The following is a 21,869-nucleotide window of genomic DNA, read 5'->3' on the forward strand; positions in this document are numbered from 1 at the left end:
GAAATCGATGAAGAAACCTCAGTCCTATCACTTCGAATCTGATTTGATCTGATAGTCAAATTTTGGATCGTTTAGGTCCTAATTAGATTTTGATTAGATGAAATTAGATGATCGGACCCAATCTAAACCGTTGAAATATGGTATTCGTATTCTTTCTAATTATTGAAATTGATTCTGTATAGGATTGTGGATGTTTGATCATGGGATATCGCGATATGATCTACGAACAAATTTTTGAAAGAAAATTTATAGAATTATGTAGATTTATTGGAATGCGTTCGAGGTAAGTAATGTTTCACTTTTTTTAGATTTATCGGTAAATTATAATGTATTTTTCTGACATGATTTGTGAAACGATGCATGAATTGGATGAATGGTATTTTGTTATGAAAATATTTATTTGAAATGTTATGATGAAGCATGATTTGAACATATTGATTTCTTGATGCATTATATTGATTGATTTCGATACTACATGATTATATATTTTATTATCGAAATTATAATATGAAATATGATTTATGAAGAATTCTGATATAAGAAACAATATAAATTGACAACCTGACTATGTAAAAGACCCTGCCAATGGGGACATATACGTTGGCAATTGATTGTCCTGAGGGTTTATGTCGCTAGCGAGACCAGCGATATGTCGCCAGAGAGACCAACGACAAACCGTCAGCGAGACCAGCGGTTCCAAAGGACATGGCTGCCAGATGATTCGCAGCCTACTGCAAGCAGATACGCGGTATTATGATTCTGCCACAGGAAAAATGTGGTCATAGCTCATGGTTGACGAAAAGAATTGAAGAATGAAAGATATTGAAATTTGGAAAGAAACTTAAATTTTCGAAAAAAAAATGAATTTGACATGAATTATGTTGAATAATTGAAATTGATTTCGAATTGATGAACTCTATACGCTTATTTTCTATAAATGATTATTTACTTAAATGCCTAATAAAATCTGTTGAAAAGTGATCATTGCTTACTGGGCTGTCTAGCTTATTACCTCTTATTTTATTATTTTTACAGATGTTGCGGAATTAAGATGATACAAGATATAAATGAAAGAGTGATCAGAAGCAGAATCTCTATACTTTTATTTTCGATTGGAAGTCTTATTGAATTTGATGTAAGGACTATAAATCATTGTTGAATTTATTAAGATATTAAAGAAAAAAAATTTAGGTCGTTATGTTTTGAATTTAAATTATTATCTAATTATTTCGCTGTTGTTTTAGGATAGCATGATAAGATGCCTTGCATGCTTATGGGAAGAGTTTTCTATGAGTATGCGGTGGTTGCCATGACCCTCGATTCACAATCTCAGGTCGGGGGCATGACAGGGGGTGCGGGTGCTAGTTATCTAAAAATTTCTCCTATTTTAGGGCTTTTATTTGGTCAGACTAGAGCTCCAGCTGGATTAAATTATGATTGTCATCCACATAAATTTGAGGAGGAAGGAGATGGCATAGATATCTATTCTGGTAAGGGAAATGCTTTTGGTGCTGTATATGTGCACTCAAAGTTTTTTAAGCATGTTTTTAGCAATAATCTTTCAGAGTACACCAAGTCACTAGCCCCTCGCGTCATATGGAAAAAAATAGTACATGAGCACAAAATGGGCTGCCTACGGTATTAGGGTTTTAGTTAATATGCCATCTTGGATTCTGCTTCTAACTTAAAAGATCTTAAAGATTATGGTCTCTTGGGGTGAAGTGTTATTGCAAATATCTAAAGCTGTGTATTTGCAAGAAGAGAAGGTACAATAAGTACATAACAAGTCCAAACAAGATTTAATGTACTGATTGCTACGGTATCATATTGGATGTTATATCTTTTTTGGATGTATTATATCGTATTAATACTGAATCGATATGTAATTTTATATTATATAAATATTTAATGTCTCTCATCGTCTTGTATTGTATCGCATATTAATATTGTAATATGATGGTATTGATATGAAATTTAATATCAAAATAGCGGTTTAGGAATCTAAATTTAGAACAATATTGAAAAATTAGTAGGTTTGTGTGTGCTTAAACAAGTGTCTATTTTTATATTTTAATAAAATCGATAAAACATTGATTAGATTTTTTTTTTCTTTTTAAGAAGTGCAATGAATGCTTTGAGAACATGTCTGAAAATTAATTAATTTGTTTGTTTGTTTGTTTTTTTTTTTTTACTTTTTTTGTTTTTGGTTAAGAAGCAAAAGATGCTCTATTATCAGTAAATAAAGTCAGATGACATATACAGACTCACCCACGGATCAGTAAAGTACTTTTGTACAATTAGCTTGCGAAGGACGCATATAAGCATAAACCCCAAAGTATACCCAAAAACTCTTACCCATACAATTCCAGCAGCTCCCAATTGGCTCTCATCTGTATGTTTAAACCGAAACATTAGTGACGGGTAACTGGGAGACCAAATACTAATGAGCCAGTTTCTGACCTCCTGATGAACCCAGCTTCTGTGAGTTCTGATAAACCAAAAACCCCATCTGCAGCGTCTGTTCAACTAGACAATGTTGGCTCAGTTGACAGTATGACAGGTTTACAGTTTCTCCTGTAAGTCCATTGTTGCATAGAGCTTTAAACATTGATTCTTCTACAAACACCTGGTATAATGACCTATTAGCAATTGTATAGATCACTTTACAGATGATACTGAAAGAGCCCCATCTTATTTTGATTTTGCAGCAGTCTTTAGCATCCACAGCATAATACAAGAGTTTAACAAACACAAGAAAATGAAGCCAACAGCCAGCATGTTGACTGCCAGATTCAACACCAGTAGCGCCATGTATATCTCTCTGACTATAGTTGCATTCATTAAGATGTTTTGAATTATCAGTAGCAGAGTTGTGAGTTGAGAATTTCAAATCCCAATTTCTCACCAGATGGGCCTGCATCCACAACAAACCAGCGTTAGTCATAAATAATTTTATTGTTCTGTTCATCTTTTTTTTCTTCATTTTTTCACTTTTTCTTTCTTTTTTTCTCATTTTTTTTTCCTTTTTCTCCTTTTTTTTTTTTCCTTTTCCTTGATTTTTCCTGTATACTCTTTCTGTATTTCCCTTTGCTTTTTTGCTTTGTTCAACTGTCTGTTATATAATGATCATGAAACCCTGTTAGCCCAGCCATGTTTGTGACTGTACGGATATGTAAGCAATACAAGTGTCAGTGAAGAAGATTATAATTTATTTGAATGTTTGAAAGTGAGCTTTGACAATATTTTCTAGTTGCTTTTGGGAAAACAAATAAAAAAATATAAGATGAAGTATTTAGTGAACTTGTGCTTAGAGACGCTCTCTATGCTTGAACACGCTAGTAATCGTTCTTTAGAGCTTATTCTTTTGCAGATAAAAATTTATCTAGAAACTATATTTTTCTAGATAAGTATTTCCAAGACAACATATAGACAGAAAAATAATTTATTCATATTTTTTATATACTGAAAAATGGTTTGAAAATCTGTTACTATATTCTTTTGTATTACTATTTTTCTGGATAAGTTACTATGGCCAATTTATATTTTTATAATATCTTTTATTATATAAATATTATTATATATTATAATAATTATTAATATATTATAATAATATATATAATATATTAATATATATTAATATATTAAAATATATTATATAATTATTATATTATATTTTATTATTATATATTATATCATTATAATATATTATCATATGTTATAATAGTATATTATATTATCATATTATTATAGATAAAATATTAATATATTATATTTTTTATTTTATATATTATTATAATATATTATATATTAAATTATATAATATTATTATATATAATAATATAGTATAATATATTATAAATATTAATATATAATATAATATATTATTATATTACTATATATTATTATATTATTATAATATATTATACTATATTATTATAGTGTTATATAAATATGTAATATAATATATTTTATTATTATATATTATTTCAGTTTATTATAACATATTATATTATATTGTTACATTATTATATTATAATATAAAATATTAATGTATAATTATTTTATTGTTATACATTAATATAATATAATATAATATATTATATTATTATATATAATAATATATAAATATATTATAAATATTAATATATAATATATTATATTATTAAATATTATTATATTATTATAATATATTATATAAGTATTATATTATATTATATTATGGTTAAGGGTATATTAGAAATAAATTAAATGTGTTACTTTTTTGGTTGATGGAAAAATGATTTAGCCATCTCCTAGGTGGGTAAGATTTTTTTTATTTCATAAGTAAATATATTCATGGAAAGTAACTTATCCATCTTGAAAATCATGAGAATATGGTAAGTTGGTCAATAAAAAGTTGATCAATTTTTTTATAATATTTATCCATAAAAGAACAGGCAAAATATAATGACAAGTAGTGGATATGCTTCAAGTCAAGTTGGATAAGCTCCAAATATATATAATTTAAATCCTATTTTAGTGAAAATGCACTCTTACCGGTCTATCTCTTACTTAAGAAAGAGAAACAAAAGGAATATGCTTGCTATAAGTGAAAGCATGCTTATCAAAAATGATTATAGGAAACAACACTTGTGCAACCCTAATGAATACTAATTAAAATATAACATTATATAAATACTTTTAGCAAACTAGATAAATTTAATTTTAGTTTATGTTTGCACATCTATTTGTCATGCTGCATATAAGCTCAAATTTTCATCTACACAGAGGATAATGATTGGAATTAGAATTAAATTTGAATACTAAAAAAGAATAAAAATTGAGATTTACAGGATTTTGACATTCTCATTGTATGGAATGAAAATAAAAAATCTATGACTTGGATGTGAGTCACTTGTTATCATTTTTTTTGTAAAATTCAACTATCTCTGATAATGCATCTGAAAGATTTTGTAACTATGCATTTGACTTTTTTTTCTTGTTTTTCAAAAGTAGAGAGGCCACTACGAATTTTGAACCTGCTAAGACCGATTTTAACTAGTTGGCACACATAAAACAGATGGAATTATAGAAAATCCTCCATCTTTTTATTTTTCGGTTTATTTTTTTTTGATTTTTTTTTAAAAAAAATTTAAAGCAAGCTTTCTGTTTTCCCGCTGAGCCGTGCCGCGGCACCCGACGGACCTCGTCGGTAGCACAGGATCTCATCAAAGAGATCAACCGTCCATCTCTGACCGTTGAACTGGAACCATCAATCAGATGTAGCGAAAAATAACAGTCCAGATTTCATAGACTCCGATCGATACATGCGCGAGTCCAAGATATTGCAGGCCACGACGGTAAAGCTCTCTCTTGCCCATAAACCCTCCGCCTTCCCCTCCGCCGTACCTCACCTCCAATGGCGAAAAGTAACCCTTCTTCGCCGGCGGCAGCGGCGGCGGATTCGTCCTTTCCCGTCTTCGTCGACTCGAGCCTCGACACCCATCTCGCCATGGTCGTCTTCCCCGACGACAGCGTCGCTGATCTCAGGAGTGAGCCCGTCGATGCCTTTCCCTCCCCTTCTTGGAATCTCTTCTCTCGATTTGGATTCGTTTCTTTCGTGCCTCTTTGCATTCCTCGGTTTGGATTCCATTTCCTTGTCGTTCCAAATGCCCCCCCTCCATTTTTATGGAAATCTTGATAGGGTATATATGTTATTTCTCTTGATCCTATTATGCTTATTTTATTTTCAGATATAGAGTTATTTGAAATTTTTGGGTCATATGAGTATCCAAATATCAATTTCTGGTCTAACATTCCTCATGGTATAAGCAATTGCAAATGTAGTTAACTGTACCATTTAATTGCTATGCAGTAATGCCATATGTTTTTTCCCTTTTCCTTCTTTTTAATGGTTTGTGATCTTTTTTCATTTCTATCTTCAATTTTATCTTCTCATAGTTCATGCAGGAGTTTGTACTTGTTCTCTGTTGTTTGTACTCATATTTAAGTATTTGGTATGCTTGTCTTAGAGATTTGTGATTCAGTACAAATCTCATGCTTTTGTGGAGAGGGAAGATAAGGATCGAGCATGCTCTTTGCTTTCCAAATGTTGGAGAAATCACTATCCAGGCAATAAAGGTATGCTTACAAATTCGAGATATTGTGAATTTTTATCTTTGGGGTCCTTGAATGTGCTTATCTTGTTGTTTTCTTTGTAGTTGTTATATGGAATTGCTTTTTGTTACTAAGTTATGGATATTTTCTAATATTGGCAGGTCAAGCGCAGATCATCCTTCTATAATTTGTCGAATTCTATGCTTGTTAGAAGTGCTTTTAATGGGATCAAAGGGGCTTGGTTTCTTCATATTGATGCTGCGCCTGTATCCATGATGAAAAGTCAAGGAGGAATTGCAGAAAATGTTGTACACGAGAATGTTGAGCAATCACAAAAGCATGTTCAGCTTCATGCAGAGCCTAATGCTAGTGCCTCACCGGGCCACTGCAGTAATAAATTGCAAGGTGTTGTGGATGAAAGGCAATCATCGCTTGAAACTTCTTGGGACAGATTAGTGAATCATGGTAACTCATCATTGCCAAATGCTAGCAATTGTCAAATTGAAAACTTGCATGGTTCTTCACATGATCAGATGGGTACAGGTGATACAAATGTTGACCATCAAAGGGTCAGAGCTTAAGAGAGAAAGGGGTGTGTAGACTTGATCAGGTTCCTAATGTAACAGACATGCACAAAGCGGTTGGATTGCACATACAGTCCAAAACTGACCTTGTTGTTGGTCAAGAGGAGGATGGTGGAGAGAAAGGATCTGAGAATCCTGATGTTGGGTCTAGTGTTGGAGATGCTTCTATTTTTGCTACCAAGAAAGAAAAAACCAGAAAAAGGCATAATGTTCCTGTGAACAATTTAATTTTGGATAGAGATTCAGAACATCTCTCTCTCAAGAAAAAAAAGCACAACAAGAAAAATGATATCTCTTTTATGGAGCTATCTCTTGAGAATCCTGCAATAGGAAATAACTTTGAAAGGCCTGCTTATGAGAACGAGACACCCAAGTTGGAAAATGCTCCTCCACAAACTAATTCTCAGAAGAAACATCTGGCTTTTTCAGAGGTATTATCTGGTAAACTACTCCAGGGTGACTCAGTGCCCAAACTCCAGTAGATGATAAAAGGAAAAAGAAAAAGAGGAAAAAGTCATCCAAGTCTCATGATGAAGTTGAACCAGCTGGTCCATCTAACAATGGTGATACTGGCTTATCACACAGCATGGAAGAACCACATACCAAAATTGGACCATATGATAACTCAGTGGATTTAAGTGGTACCGTTATTCCTGTAGGTGAACAAGCTGTCGAAGGTAATGCCAAGGAAGCAGGCATATACAACTATAAAACTCTGACCAAAGAGCCTGATGCTGCAGTCCATACTGAAGAAGCTACCAAGAATGCAGCTGATGAGAACCAGGAGGTTCTTTTGGATCATAACCATACAGAATGGAGTAAAGAACCTAATGTTCTAGATGGTCTGAAAGTTGCTGCATCACTTACCAATCCCTCTGGAGTTGATGAAGTTCCAGCTAACTCACTTCACAGCAGGAAAATGTCCAAGAATGAATTACCGAAAATCATGTCAAGCAAGTTTGATCCTGCTCATTCTTCAGAACATGTGAATAAAGAGAATATTGGTGAAGCATTCGGAGGCAAGTGTAGGGACCTGCATGAAGAATCAGATGCAGCAACCATTCTTAAAGAATCTAGGGATCCTAACAAGCTTGCAAATGTAGATGTTGAAGTTCCTTCTGGCACTGATATTAGAAGCACACATGGTAGGAGGAAAAAGAAGACAAAGAAAACTGAATTTACCAGTCCGCAACGTGAGAAAAATGGGACTGCTCATCCTTCAGGTGATCAAGTCACCAAAGAGAACTGCAAAGAGATATTAGGTGACACCCATAGAGAACTTGATAAAGAATATGAGGGAGCAACTGTTCTTGGAGAGGCTGTTGCTCTTGAAAATTCTGCTGTAGTGGATTCTGTCATTCTTTCTAATATTGATGAGAAAAGATCATGCAGGAAAAGGAAAAAATCAGCCAAATCCAAACTTCAAAATCATGAGTTTGCACAACAAGAACCTGCCCACTCTCTGGGGAAAGGTCCCGTTAAAGAAAGAGCCACAGAAACATTGGAAATCAACCATAAAGATTTGGGTAAAGAATCTAAGCCTACAACCAGTCATGAAGGGCCTGCAGCTCTTGGAAGTCCTTCAAATGTAGATTTTGTCATTCCTTCAAATAACAATGATAAAATCTCACATCACCGCAAGAAAAAATTAGCCAAATCAGAAGTGTTTTCCAATATGTCCAGCAATCATGACCTATCTTCAAGGGATCAGAGTACTCGAGAGAATTTCGAGAAAGCATTTGGAACTACTCACAAAGATTCAGGCAATGGATCTAATGCTACGATGCTTCCTGACGATGGTTCACAGAATATATCTCATGGGAATATATCTAAACTAGATTCAACTTGGTTGTTCAATGATTCATCTGCAAGCATGAAACCTCCCACCTTTCAGCAAAAAACATAACCCAAGAGAACAGAAAGGAATTGCTGGGAAATACTCATGACAATTCTGGTAAAGAAATTGACCAGAATTTGACCCATAAGATCTCTACAGATTCTATTGGAGTAAATGAACATATGGATCTTCCCGGGTATGGTAGTGGCAAGACTAACTTCCATGATTCTTCTCTCCCTAAAGTCGTCGAGCATGAATCTGTTCTTTCTGCAAAAGAGCTTCCACTGAAGGAGACTGAAACTGAGACATTACACAAGGGTAAAAGTAAAAAGAAAAAAAAATCAAACATGCATGCGCAAGATTCCACTGCTGACATGGTAAATCCTTCAAGTTCAAGTGAGCAGCACATGCACAAGAAGAAATACCAAGATGCTGATCCTGGTAATCATTTTCTGACTGATTCAATGGTACAGCTCGCAGACAAGGAAGTTAAAACTAAAAAAGTGCATAATGAAAAAACTGGAGAGAGGTCAAGTAATTCCAATGTGAATTTTGGTGATACCTCTTCTATTTTGATTCCACCACAAAAGTCTTATGATGACAGTGGGCCTGAAAGGAAGCTTCAGGAGTACAAATCTGACACTTCTTGTCAGGTATCCCCGTCGCGGAATGAGCATAGCAAGCATGTGCATCATCCCAAACAAAAATCTTCTTTATCTGATGGTAAGCTTAAATCTCATAACCATCAGGATGGCATTGCCATTTTGCAGTCCTTAGACGATGTCCCCCAGCCTGAGAATTTAACTACCGTCATCATAGGTAGTGCTGTAGGTGCACCTCCTACTCAGAGCGACAGTGCTGATGCAGTGGCTGATCTGGCGGCATCTAGTGACAGCACAGAAGATATACCACACCAAACTAGACGATACAGAGTTGCAGTTAGGAAGGTTCCAAGCAAAAGATTTGGGAAGGCTCTTACCAATTCTAAACAAGAAAAGCCTTTGTTAGCTACTTCTAGTGCAATCTTTGATGATGCTACAAGTGGAAGTTCTGATGATGAGTTTGGGATTAGCAATAGGGAAAATCCTATGAAAGCAGCCTCAGATAATTCATCTATGTCTGCTGACTCGGATGGGGACCTTGAAGAAACAGTGAGCCCAGGTATTGGTGATTCTTAGTTTCTAATCTTTTTGAATTTATTTGATTTAGAAAAAATATTGTTTTATGCAAGGTCTGCAATCTTGGTACTGGTTACCATACCGGTACATTACCGGTTTAGTATTGTATGGTGTGCACCTTGTGCTGAAATAGCCAACGAACCATTTTTCTCAGTACACCTTGGCATGGGTTGGTACACCTTAGGACTCAATGGTATGAGACATGGGGCGATATGAAGCCTATACTGACCCGAGCACAAGTTTCGTAATGGTTCCGACCCTGTATGGTGTGGTATGGGTATGGCAGTCCATGTATGTCAATATGAACTGAATAGATTATTAGCATATATTTGGATCTGTTCATCAGAAATGATTTGCTGTGGGCTGTAATTTTTTCCTTGTGTTAGGCTGTGTTTTGTTTGAAGCAACCTAAAGGAATTGTCAATGTCACCAAGATCAATAATGTCTGAGCTATTTGATGCAAACTATTGTCCTCTTTTTAAACCTTTTATGACCATTAAGGCCATGGCATTTTGCAGAAAAGTGTCATGGAATTTTCTTTCTCATATCCATTCAGCTTTATTGTAGGACTTCCCCTTTTTCTTTTTTCAAGTTTTACTTAGATTGAAGGTGCATCATGGTCTTACCAAAAAAAAAAAAGGCGCATCACATCTTTGATTTGTATGCATAATCAATTTAACCGAACTTTCCAAAGTTACTCCGACTGGACTACTCTTGTGCTTCTTCTGGTATTATATTTCTCATTCTCTCCTTCCAGATATATTTACTTGCTTGGTTTGTTCCCATTTCATGGTAGAATCATCTATGTTGTACTGTGCATTTAATATTCTATTTAGAAAGGACTCTAGTTTATGTGTGGTCGAATCTTTGCTATCAAAATCATCACTAACAGAGTTCTATTTGCAATTATATGGAGTGGAGATTGTGAATCCACTTCATTATTCAAACTAACCAACAGCAAAGCCTTATCTGATTGTTTTCAATTTTATTTTTTTTTCCCCGTTACAAGTTTTTGTCCAGGCATTTTAGCTGTATTCTTCTTCTTCTTTTTTTTTTTTTTAAAAAGTCATCTCAGGAATCTAAACCCTGTTGTTTTTGGGGTTGTCCCTTTATATGCAAATGCTAAACTATCTCAATTATTCTTTGCTGCAGTATTTATTGTTGGTAGGTTATCATGAGCAGCAGATTCATGATCTGTTGCGTACAAAGATTCAGAACATCATGAATCAGCCTTTACTGCTTTCATTGTTCATTTTATATGCTTCTAGAAGTTTATACATGACAAGTTGAAATTGCATGAGGTGAAGCTTGAAAATGAAGATGGAAGGCCACATAAGACATGATGAATGCTAGAAACCTAGCTATGATCTTCCAAGTTCCAACCTCTATGGCATTACCTCCTCTTTCTTTTCCCTCGCTATAGAGGTCAGCCTGATGGGCTTTATCCTCTAGCACCTCTGCATGTCTATCCAGGCATCTCAGGACAAACTTTGTGGGCTATGATCAAAATAATTATCATGCACTGCTCAAGAACGATGTGTTTATGTGTACACATCAAGCAACTGTGCAGTGCAAGAGATATTCTTGGTTTGTTTCTTGATATCTTAGCTTGAACTTTGTTTCACCACACCTGGCTCAAACTATTTCAGGTTACAATGGAATATCAGAGTTTTGACATCACAGTTGAACATGGATTTGTGCGACATCATGCTCGGACAGGAGACATCTACTTCTAACACAAGAACAGCTGCTTGAATCTTCTGACTGTTGGGTATAAACGAAACTTATAAGTAAATGATGCATTTAGTGTAAATTTCCGGCATAGCTGGGTTGGCATAGTAGGCACAATAAAATGTTGGCAAGAACCCAGTCCATTTAACTGTTAGGCCTACATCTATACATTCAGTTTCAACCTAATCCAATGTATCCCCAAATTCGGTGTTAGCGGAACATGTCTGAATGGCCAGATCCAAACCAATCCTTCACTGTGCAGTCTTAAGCAAACCAAGTCCTCTCTGTAACCTGGTTCATATCTAATTAACAATTGTCTGATTGAATTGGTTGATTCAAGTATGAACCCATGTTAATTGCCCAATCTTATCAATTCAGTTGACTTGGCGATGCTTTCTCCATTTTTATATAGTTCAGGTATGAAATATATTTGTAATAAGTTACTTGTTACATTTTGAAACTTAAATAAGTTTCCACCTTGTTTGAACATTTAAGCTGACATGATTGTCCTTCATCCAAGGACTAAATAAACCAGCTCAAGTCATAAATTTATGTGAGTTCATAAGCAATGATATAATGCTTTAAATCTACCTTTCATTAATTCTTAGTCTAAAAGTTTCTACACATGATTTTGTTAATCATGCTTTTCTTGTTTCATTATTATTATTTTTAATTCAGTTTAGATATATACCCAATCAAAATAAATTTTGAAGGCCCTCAGCTCTGATTTTTTGAGTATCCGAAATATTTTGTTTTGATCTTTTGTTGAACCCGATTCTGATTTCACACCAATGGACCATGCTTTGTGGACTTGGTCAAGTGGGTTGCTATTTCCTTAATCTGTAGACATCCTTGGGTACCCACGCATCGCCCACACCCCCCCCCCCAACCCCACCCCACCCCACCCCACCCCAAACTCAAGACACTCAGAAAATTAATCCCACCATACTATCAACATCTTGCAGTATTGCTTTGGCAGCATGAAATGACTGTCTAACTCAAAATTGTTGTGCAATTCAATGAACAACTTGATTTAACAAGAAATTGTAAGGATCTCTCGGTTTAGGCAAGTGGAACATGTTATCATGGATGTTAATTATTAATATTTATTTTGAGAAATCTATGAAGCATTATCAGATACCTAATCCTTTTTTTTGATGAAAAGTGTGATCTAGATGGCCCATGTCTAGAGTATCCTCTTTAGAAATTCTATCTTCACTTGAAGATCACCTTAACTACCTAGTGGTTGCAACTTTGAATTCTTAAATCTGCCTTTTGGTTCACACAATTTTATGACATAGGTTTTAGATGCTAAAATGTCCGATAAACTTTTGACTTGGCAACTTTCAAAATTCAAATAACAGAATATGGGGAGACATATTAATAGATAGATGTGCATGTAGATAAGTATACATATATGTATATAATGCATAATTTGTTGGAAATTTGTTTTGTAATTTCATAAAATTTATGGAATCTTTGCTAAATGTTATTTTCAACTTGAAAACCTCGAGTATTAAGTGCCCAAATCTGATGCATGACCATGATGACATTTTGGTTTGCTGACTTGAATTATGAAGCATCAAGGAGTGCTATCAATTGTCTTGGTGTTTGCATGCACGGACACATCAAGTACACAAATTTTGAATTGGCTGAGTTAGGTTAATTTTGGGGACTATCGTAAATCATTTATTAGTGAACCGACATTATATCTAGGCATTGACCAAACCTGGTCAGGTACTTGGGCATCAAGTCTTAACAAGTTGACTTGTGCTTCGCTTGGCCTTGTCTTAGGATAACTCTTTGCAACCTAGGCTTGGTCTAATACTTAGATCTCCAGATCGGGGTAAACCTAACCTAGCTTGGTAAATGCCTAGTTTACTCAACTCCCTAGGTAGACAATTGGTTGTGATGATGTTACTGTCCAACAATGGTCAGCATGTTTTTTTTTTTTTCTTTTTTTTTTTATGGGGGGGGGTGCGAAGGCGTTGTCATTGAAGGTGAGGATAAGGGTGATGAGGAATTGTCAGAAAAAAGGCAAAGTTGTGGTAATTATTGAGGGTCTTAGTGGTGGCATTGGTGAGAAGGGGTGGGTAGCATAGGGTTATGGTCAAAAATTCAGGTCCTAGCGGGACGTCCCGTGGAACACCGAGACGGGGTATTATTTCATGTGTCAAGATAGAGCTGTCCTGCTAGCATCTCAACGTCCTGATCCCGTTTTGGGACATCTTCTGTCCCAAGTATCGGAATGGGGCGGGACGGCGGCGCATCTCAGTCTATGAGAAAACCAAAATAGCCCCATCCCATGGGATTTAAAACCTTGATTGTGGTAGTGATGAAGGAAAAGACGGGTTGAGGATGGTAGTTGTAGAGTCTGCCTGGTTGGGGATCTGGAGATGGTGACATTTGATGGCAATGAAGTGAGGAGAGAGGAAGGAGATTGGGGTAAAGGATAGAGGGCTTCCAGAGTTGGGAATGGGGTTTAGGCTATATATATATATATATATGTTATACTTTTATAGATTAACTTTTGGGCATAGCTGTAAAATCTGTACTCAAGCTGACATGACAAGTCAGCAATGTATGCCTAGCTTTGCATAATGATCAAGCTGATCCTGTTGAGCTAGGCAGCACCTATACTTATGCTAATAGTGTGTTAGCCAAATTCTTTAATTTGGCATCTAGTTGTTCGTAACATTTACGGACTAATGCAAAGTTTTAAGTCTCAATTCAATGGTTTGAGGGAAACCGTAATAACAGTGTCAGATGCTTGACTACCAAAGTAACAAATAAGTAGGTTTGAAACTTCCATTATGTTTTCAGGATGAAATGGAACACTTAGCTTTCTATGGCATCTTAAGTTGACTGCATTCTACATTTCTTTGGGACCTTATATATCATACTCTGCAATATAATTGTTGAGAATTTGCCTCTAGTCTTCTTTTAATAACATGGAGTTCATGGTTTGATGGCTGGTCTGATATATCTCTTGAAATTGATTCATAAGATAATAATTGATGAGTATTTGAAAGGGAGATTTAGTCATTGGCAACCCTTTAGTGGGTATTGATGGCCTGATTGACTGGTAGTTTCTTTATTATAATGCACATGTTTGTATCATTACTGAGAGATATGACCTATTGTAGTTGTTCTCTGGAATTTGCCACTACCAGATCATGACATTGGCAGCAACCTGTTAGATGATTTGCTACTAGTCTATTTCTTATCTGCTGGTTGTTCATAATGGAGTGAGATCCTAGTGTCATAGACAAGCTAAAGTTTTGTGCAAAATTTGAGTCATAATAGTGCAGATTCATCTTTTTAGTTGCTTACATTTCTCAATGTTTTTCTAGACATGTTTTGTAATCCTAGACTATACTGATTGGATTGGGTTTAATGTGGTTTCTTATGGAGTATTTGCAACTAGCTATTGTTGTTTGCAATATTTAAAAGTGCTGATATCATGCCGCTTCAGTGTTTGGGAACATATACTCTGCTGTCATAATTTGCAAAGTGTATTCTATAGATTTTGCAACTACTCACATGCTCAAAATAATCACAGTATGAGCTAATTTCCACACTTTTATGTTCCTTGCTACTTTTTATAGGAATTAAACTTGCTGCTTATGAGAAAAAAGATGAGGGAACTGATGGTAGGAGTATCTTTCTGTCACAGTAAGTATGGTTCTAAGATTTGATAATAAAATGTTTTTCTATTCTAGTTTGAATAATATTCATGGCTCCAAGCTTTACTGACTTGTTTTATGCTAGAAAATAGACATGCTACCTTAATCACTTGAATGGTCAATTTACTTTATTTATTCTTGATCTTTAGAAAATTTAAAAAGCTTTGCAAGTTGGAGGACATGCAGGCAGATCTAGCTCCTTGTTGTTAATGATAATGGAATGATCAGAGGAGTGTCTCTTAGTGAAGAGATCTGAAAATATGGATTGTTTAAAGTTAGTTGTAATCAGATGTCAATCATCACAAAAGTCAGTTTATCTCGGAGCTTTTGTAGTTTAGTTACAATAAATGGATCTCCTTATCTTTTCAGTTTTGCATTGGAAAGCTTTCCATCTGCTATGTGGTGGTCATTATGAAGGGAGAAAATTAACACACAAGGAAGTCATAATTAGGATAATTTTAGGATAATTCAAGATTTTTAGTCTGTAACTGCCTCTCCTTTCTGTCACTTTTAAGGTATCTTATGCATTGGGATTTATAGATCACAGAAGTTGGGTATATGTGGAATGTCTTGGCCTTTATCATCAGGCTAATCTATACTTAATTTTATCACTCTTGTTTATTTGATGATAGCTTCACTAAGCTTGAGTTTATCATACCTTGATTGTAATAATAATGACCTTTAGTGGAAAATAATAGCCTCATTTTATTCATCTCACTTTATTTGCAATGTTGTTGCAATATACTGATAACATGGATTAATTAGAAGAAGATATTTCAAACATATGAGTATTAGACAGAAATGTGGAAATTGAATAGGTGAAAAGTCATCCCAAGAAAGGTATTCGTTTAACTTAGATATGTCAAACATAATTAGTAATTAATTGTCAACATGCTTTGCATAATAAATTAGGGGTCTGGCTTTGAAAGGGTAACTTTATCATAGAAACATGATAATGTACTCACAACCTTCATTCAATTAACCTAGATGTTCTATTTGGCTCTTTTGACTCTTTGATACAATTCCAAGCCCCATATGCCACAGTTGGTCAGATCAAGCTTTTGCTCTTCGGTATCTTAAATTTCATTAGTGAGTCTCTTAAGCTTCCTTCTCTAATTGGATATCTTATGAACCATATTACTTCACCTCAACAATCTATCTTGGCTATACCCCTCTTTAAGGTTCGTGCACCCTCTTCTTGACTGACCGATAAAAGATTAGTGACCAGTTAAAAGATATTTACCTCACCTTTTTCTTTTTGTGGTGATCATTAGAAAATCTTAACTTTATCCATCATCTATATCTTGTCAATTTTTTCTTCAAATAATGATTTCAAGGTTGTAGAACTGGAAGTAATCAGTTTAGAAGATTTCTTATCCAATATTTGAATTAAATCTTGAGTGTGGAATTTACCCTTGGTATTGTTTCAGTACATTGATATGCAATGTGTTTCTCCTATATACATCAGCAAGTCCTTTCCTATTCTGGAAAATATTTGTACCTCCCATTTGGGAAGGTCCGACATTGTTTGAGAACCATTAGTATTCAGCTGAAGCACACAAAAAGTTATATGGCATCAAGCATGTATATTTTTTTCATATCATTCCCTGCTGTTTTGTTCTATGAAATGTTCCTGTTGATTTTATAGAAGATGATCCAATTTACTAAATATACAAGCCTCCTTAAAAAGCCTTCGCTTGCCATCAAAAAGTTCCTCATTCAAATCCTTTTAGAAAAGTCCTGTCTTTTTCCTAGACCTGGAAGTGACTTTAAGCGAATCTCACTTTTTTATGAAGACTGTTAGGTGCTTATAAAATGCTGCATAGACACAGAAATTAATGTTAGATTTGGACACGCATAGGAGCAATTTAGCAAAAGGGGTACCAAGAGAAACCATGCAAAACAATCAATTAAGATAAATTGACCTTAAATTTGTAGTATACTAGAACAGAAAATATTGGAAGTTAATACTTATTTAAGTTGTTTCACTGTCGGTATAATTTTTAGGACTTTCCCTAGCATTTTGTCATGAGCTATTTTGCCCACTTTAGAATGCTAGTTTTTATGCTTTGATCCATTCGGTTGTTGAATGATTTTGGTTGCCAAATGGGTTTCATGCTATCCCGTCTAAAATAATCATCAATATTGATATGACAAGCCTTCAACTTGAATGTCTCCCTGGAATATAACCACATTAGTTTCTAAGTGATCCACATTAAGAATAAAGACCAATAATTTGTTGATAGACCAAACGAGCTAGGAACCTGGATGGTCTAGTCTCCCTATTGATCTGAAGTCAAAATCAGCCTGAACTAGTTTGAACCATTGGCCCCACCCAGTTTCAGGCTGTTTCATTTGGTTCCGGAGCTGAATCAAACTGGTTTTTTTAATAAGTTATAACCCTCCCTCTCTTATGACTGCTCTCCTCTCTCGCAACTCCTCTCCTCATGATTGCCTTCTCTAGGATTAGGGTTCCATTGCCACCATTATCACTATTGTTGTCACTGATGATGACCACCATCTCTCTTTTTCTCTTCTCTCTCTTGGCATGCTGCCGCCTCTCTCTAGCCACCCTGCTGCTGCTGTGATAGCTCCACCTATCGCCCTACCCATGGCCCCTATTGACAACCGTCACAACCCCACTGATTGCCTTTGATGTCTTCCACTTCAAAATGGAGCTTGTTAGAGGCCGGATGTTGGAAATCTCATCAATCGAAGGCCAGAGGTCTCAAATTGGGGACCAAAGATCGTGGATCAAAGGCTGGATCTTGCAGATTGAGAGCTCAAAATCGTGGATTGGGGGTTAGAGGGTATGCTTGCTCCTTCTTACTCTCTCTCTCTCTCTTCCCCTCTTCCTTTCTTTTTTGGGTGAAGCTTAGAGGTACTGGCATGGTCCCAAATATTGTGTGTCAGTACGGTACACCATGGTATTGACCCCGTTCTTCAATGATACAGTCACTTATGCTCAGTTTAGAATAGTGGAAAGACACAAATATTTCAAGTTCTACAATATTAATAGTATTATTACATTTTTGTTACATTCAATACTGGAGTATTCTGGTTATGCATGGGTGATGATATATTGATGTGGAAAACCACCTCCCATTTTTCCGCTCTCTCCTTCTCTTACCTTTTCTTTTGGCCCTACCTACGTCCAGCACCCTCCCAGCACCCATGCATGTGCACATGCACCCTTTTGTTGTTTGTATACATGCACTTATTGCCTCTGCTCCCTCCCATGCTTAAGATACATCTAAGAGATGCCCACTACATGCTGACTTCAAATCTTCAAGCTGGACACACGTGAGTAGAAAACACTTTCAGAGACAAGTGCACCAAAAAATAAATATATTGATATTTTGATAAAAATGATTCTGTCATCCAAATGTCCGTTGTCCTAATCCTCCAACAATATGCATGTATAACATTTATTGATGGCGGACAGCAAGGGCTGATTTCTGAAGGTGTCTAGGATTTTTAAGAAGCAACTAGAGCAGAGAGAGTATCTAAGGCTCAAACAAATAAAAAATGCAAATTACCTTGAGCGCAGCTGCCTCAATGCACAACCTGTACCTTCTTCTCTCACATATTTGCTGCTTCATCAATGTATCCTGAAATTAAATTCAGTCTATCAAGGTGTTCATCAAGAATACTTGTTTTGTTCATACCAAACAACCTGCAACTTCATCTCTCGTATGTTTGTTGTTTCGTGCAATGTATCCTGAAATGAGATTCAGTCTATCGAGGTGTTCCTCAAGAATACTTATTTTGTTCATACTAAGTCAATTTTGCTCTGCTCCCTAGATCAAAAATCACCACAAATTTTGCTGGCTCGAGCTAATTTCAGCCACAATTTACAACCCAAATGGAACCCATGTCTGCATGCCCCAGGTCATTCATACCCATTACATACTTGTTTTGACTTTTGAGTGATAGAAAGGACAAACCTTTATTGTGCTTGATAGATCAAGCCTCTAGGTAGTTGTATTGTAAGATTAAATCCAGTCTTCGTAACCTTTGTGAAGACTTTCGTAATTAAGGCTTTTTTTTTTTTTTGTGGTAAAACCTATGGTAGATTTTTCTGGACCATTTATTTAATAGCATCGAGAGAGAGAAATGCTCAAAACTTTTGCATTTGTACAATACTTAGAACAGATTGTTGGTAAAAGTTTAAAAATGATTATCCTTAATTGACTATAACATTACTTTGAGGGAAAATGATATAGGCACGAGTGTCCAAATACTTTTGAGGATTATGTTTTTGATGAGAGAGATTCTGTATCTAGGTGGATCGAAGAGAAAATAACTAATAGAGACTAGTAGTTGGATGAGGTGCTACATCATGTTTCAAGGAAATCAGTTGACAGGTTTGGGAGTGATAGGATGCAAGTATCAGGAAAGATTGGAAGTGCTAAGTTGGTACTTGGTAGTACCAAAACTGAGTGGAGTGCAAAGAGATGCAAGAGATTGGTCAAACATGAGAAGGATTAGGAAGACTATTATTTTATCGATGAAAAGTATGCAAGAGATTCAGACACTAGTTCACGCTGGCAATTTTAATGTGCAATCGGCCTTGTTATGAAGGAGACACCACTCAGATCATCAGACCTGCCATTCAGAAAGGGACATTGATGAGGTTTGTGTGAGATGCCTAGTGTGCATGATGCATCATCTAATGATAATTTTGAGTTTCTATCAGTTATAGGTTTTGTCTATGTGCACCAATTTTCATTCTGTGAACCCAATGATATTGGTTGAGACATGTGGATTCATGACATCGTTAAATCAGAACTATTACATCTATCTGCACTGCAGCACTTGCAGAAAGATGGCCTTATAACACTGCTTATGCCAGAACCATACGTATGCAAGAAAAAGCTTTACTTTTAAGACAGCTAGCAACCTTAAGATAGGAAACTAAAGGTTGGCTGAGCCATCTTAATTATAAAAGCTTCTCATTCGAATTTCTTGCTTATCTAGTTGATATAGTAACTTGTTTGCATTATGCTCTGTGTGTGTGTGTGTGTGTGTGAGAGGGAGAGCGAGAGAAAGAGAGAGAGGAGTATGTGGTAGAAATCAAAATTTTTCATGTGCACTGGAAACTTTAGCATGGTATTGTCTTTTAAAATTTTAGTACTGCCTGCTACTATTTAAAATTACAGTGGGAAGCGGGAACTTTTAGTACACCACCTGGGAAAAGATCATTTATGGCAACCAAGGGTGTAAAACTGAATAAAATGTGGTTCTTGTATTTGGCTAGTTATAAACATTACGAGTCTCATCTAGAGTTTGCAGAGGTGAAGAATAGGTGGCTGTTATTTGCTAGCTTGAATGCATGCATATTCTGTAATTTGATTTCACACATCTGAAGGTAACCATGGATATGCTTCCTAATTTTCTACTTGGAAACTGTGCTAGAGGAATTTCTCATATTCAACCATTTGTTTGCAAACTAGTAATTATTTTTTGTTGTTTACCTCGCTACTTTTATTTGACCAGATCAAATGCATCCAAAAAGAATATGCCCTTAGGCACGATCCTGAGAAGTTCAAGCAGCTACAAAAAGGCAAGGTTTTTGGCATCTCAGTCGCAAGCTGAGGACTCTGAAAGCCAGCCATCGGCATAGTCCCTGAAACTCAACCTGACTGTGCTGAACCTTGAAAATGCTTGCAGTTTTGTGAGTGAAACTACTGTGGTCCACCACCTAGGGCACCTGGTTTCTGCTAAAACACTGGTTGTGCAGAGAAGCAGACACCTTTTTTCTGGGGTTTTTTTCCCCCTTGCCGCTTTTGTATTGATTTTTGATGGTCAGCAAATTATGAGGATTAAAGCATCTGGTATTGGTTGAGGTTTTAAATTGATAGTGATTCAATTTTTTTGGAAATATTTATTGGTGAATGAGAACTCAGTAGTATAGAAGGCCATCTGTTGGAAAATTCCTCCTCTCCTAATACATCCCTGAAGAGGCTGTAGGCCATGGTTTTCGGAACCAGTGGGTAAATGTTGGTATTCTAGCCCCAAACCAACACCCTGAACCCCTTCATTTCATACCAAAAACTGGGTTTACACCCTGTTCAGGAAAGTTCTTTGGAAACCTAGCAGTTTTCTTGTTTGAAGATCTTTACATATATGTGATGAGATGGAGTCAGTCAGAAGCTTCGTGTGTTGCAAGGAGTTTTTGAGGGGCTGTTAGAAAACTGAGGTTGATCTCTTATTTAGCTAAACTAGACCTGTGATTTGAGAAAGGGTTGTTGTCTTAACCATTAACTATGGAAAATCTCTTGATCAAATTTGCTGAAAAAAGGCAACTGTTTTAACCGACAAAGAACTTGCTGAGAAAGAACCTCAACATTAATGTAAAGCTCTTTGAAGGGAAAGCAGAGTGGAAAGCAATATCATCCATTCTAGTAGCTTCCGTTTCAGTTAAAAAAAAGAAAAAAAAAAATCTAAAATTGTTGTTTAATAGAAAAATGAAATAATCAAGTTGGTCCTAGTTGAACCAGGGGAACTATTTTGTCTTGGTTCATCAAGTAATCAGGTGGTACTATTTCATTGGCAAGAAAAGTATATCATTTTGAAAATGAAGTGAGAAAGGAGAACGAACATGTCAAAACCCATAGTGAATCCTAACCCAATTACATCTAACTAATCATGACACATCTGATGCATGTGATCGAGGATAGAGAGATTAGACTGGTCCAATCACAAACCAAAAATTTTTGTGAGAGCCTGTGCAGATAATATTTAGTCTTGTATA

General features: G+C 35.6%; 1 protein-coding gene across 1 annotated transcript; it reads left to right on the plus strand.

Moving 5' to 3' along the window:
* The first annotated feature begins 5,283 nt into the window (after positions 1–5,283).
* Positions 5,284–21,036, plus strand: LOC105038735 (uncharacterized). Its single transcript, XM_073260677.1, is given in 8 exon segments — positions 5,284–5,531; positions 6,053–6,120; positions 6,258–6,651; positions 6,654–7,142; positions 7,145–8,545; positions 8,548–9,678; positions 15,035–15,101; positions 20,612–21,036. Coding segments are annotated over 8 exon segments (3,810 nt in total). The 5' UTR covers positions 5,284–5,398; the 3' UTR covers positions 20,739–21,036.
* The last annotated feature ends 833 nt before the right edge of the window (positions 21,037–21,869 follow it).

Source organism: Elaeis guineensis, chromosome 1 (assembly GCF_000442705.2).
Source record: "Elaeis guineensis isolate ETL-2024a chromosome 1, EG11, whole genome shotgun sequence".
Lineage (NCBI taxonomy): Eukaryota > Viridiplantae > Streptophyta > Magnoliopsida > Arecales > Arecaceae > Elaeis > Elaeis guineensis.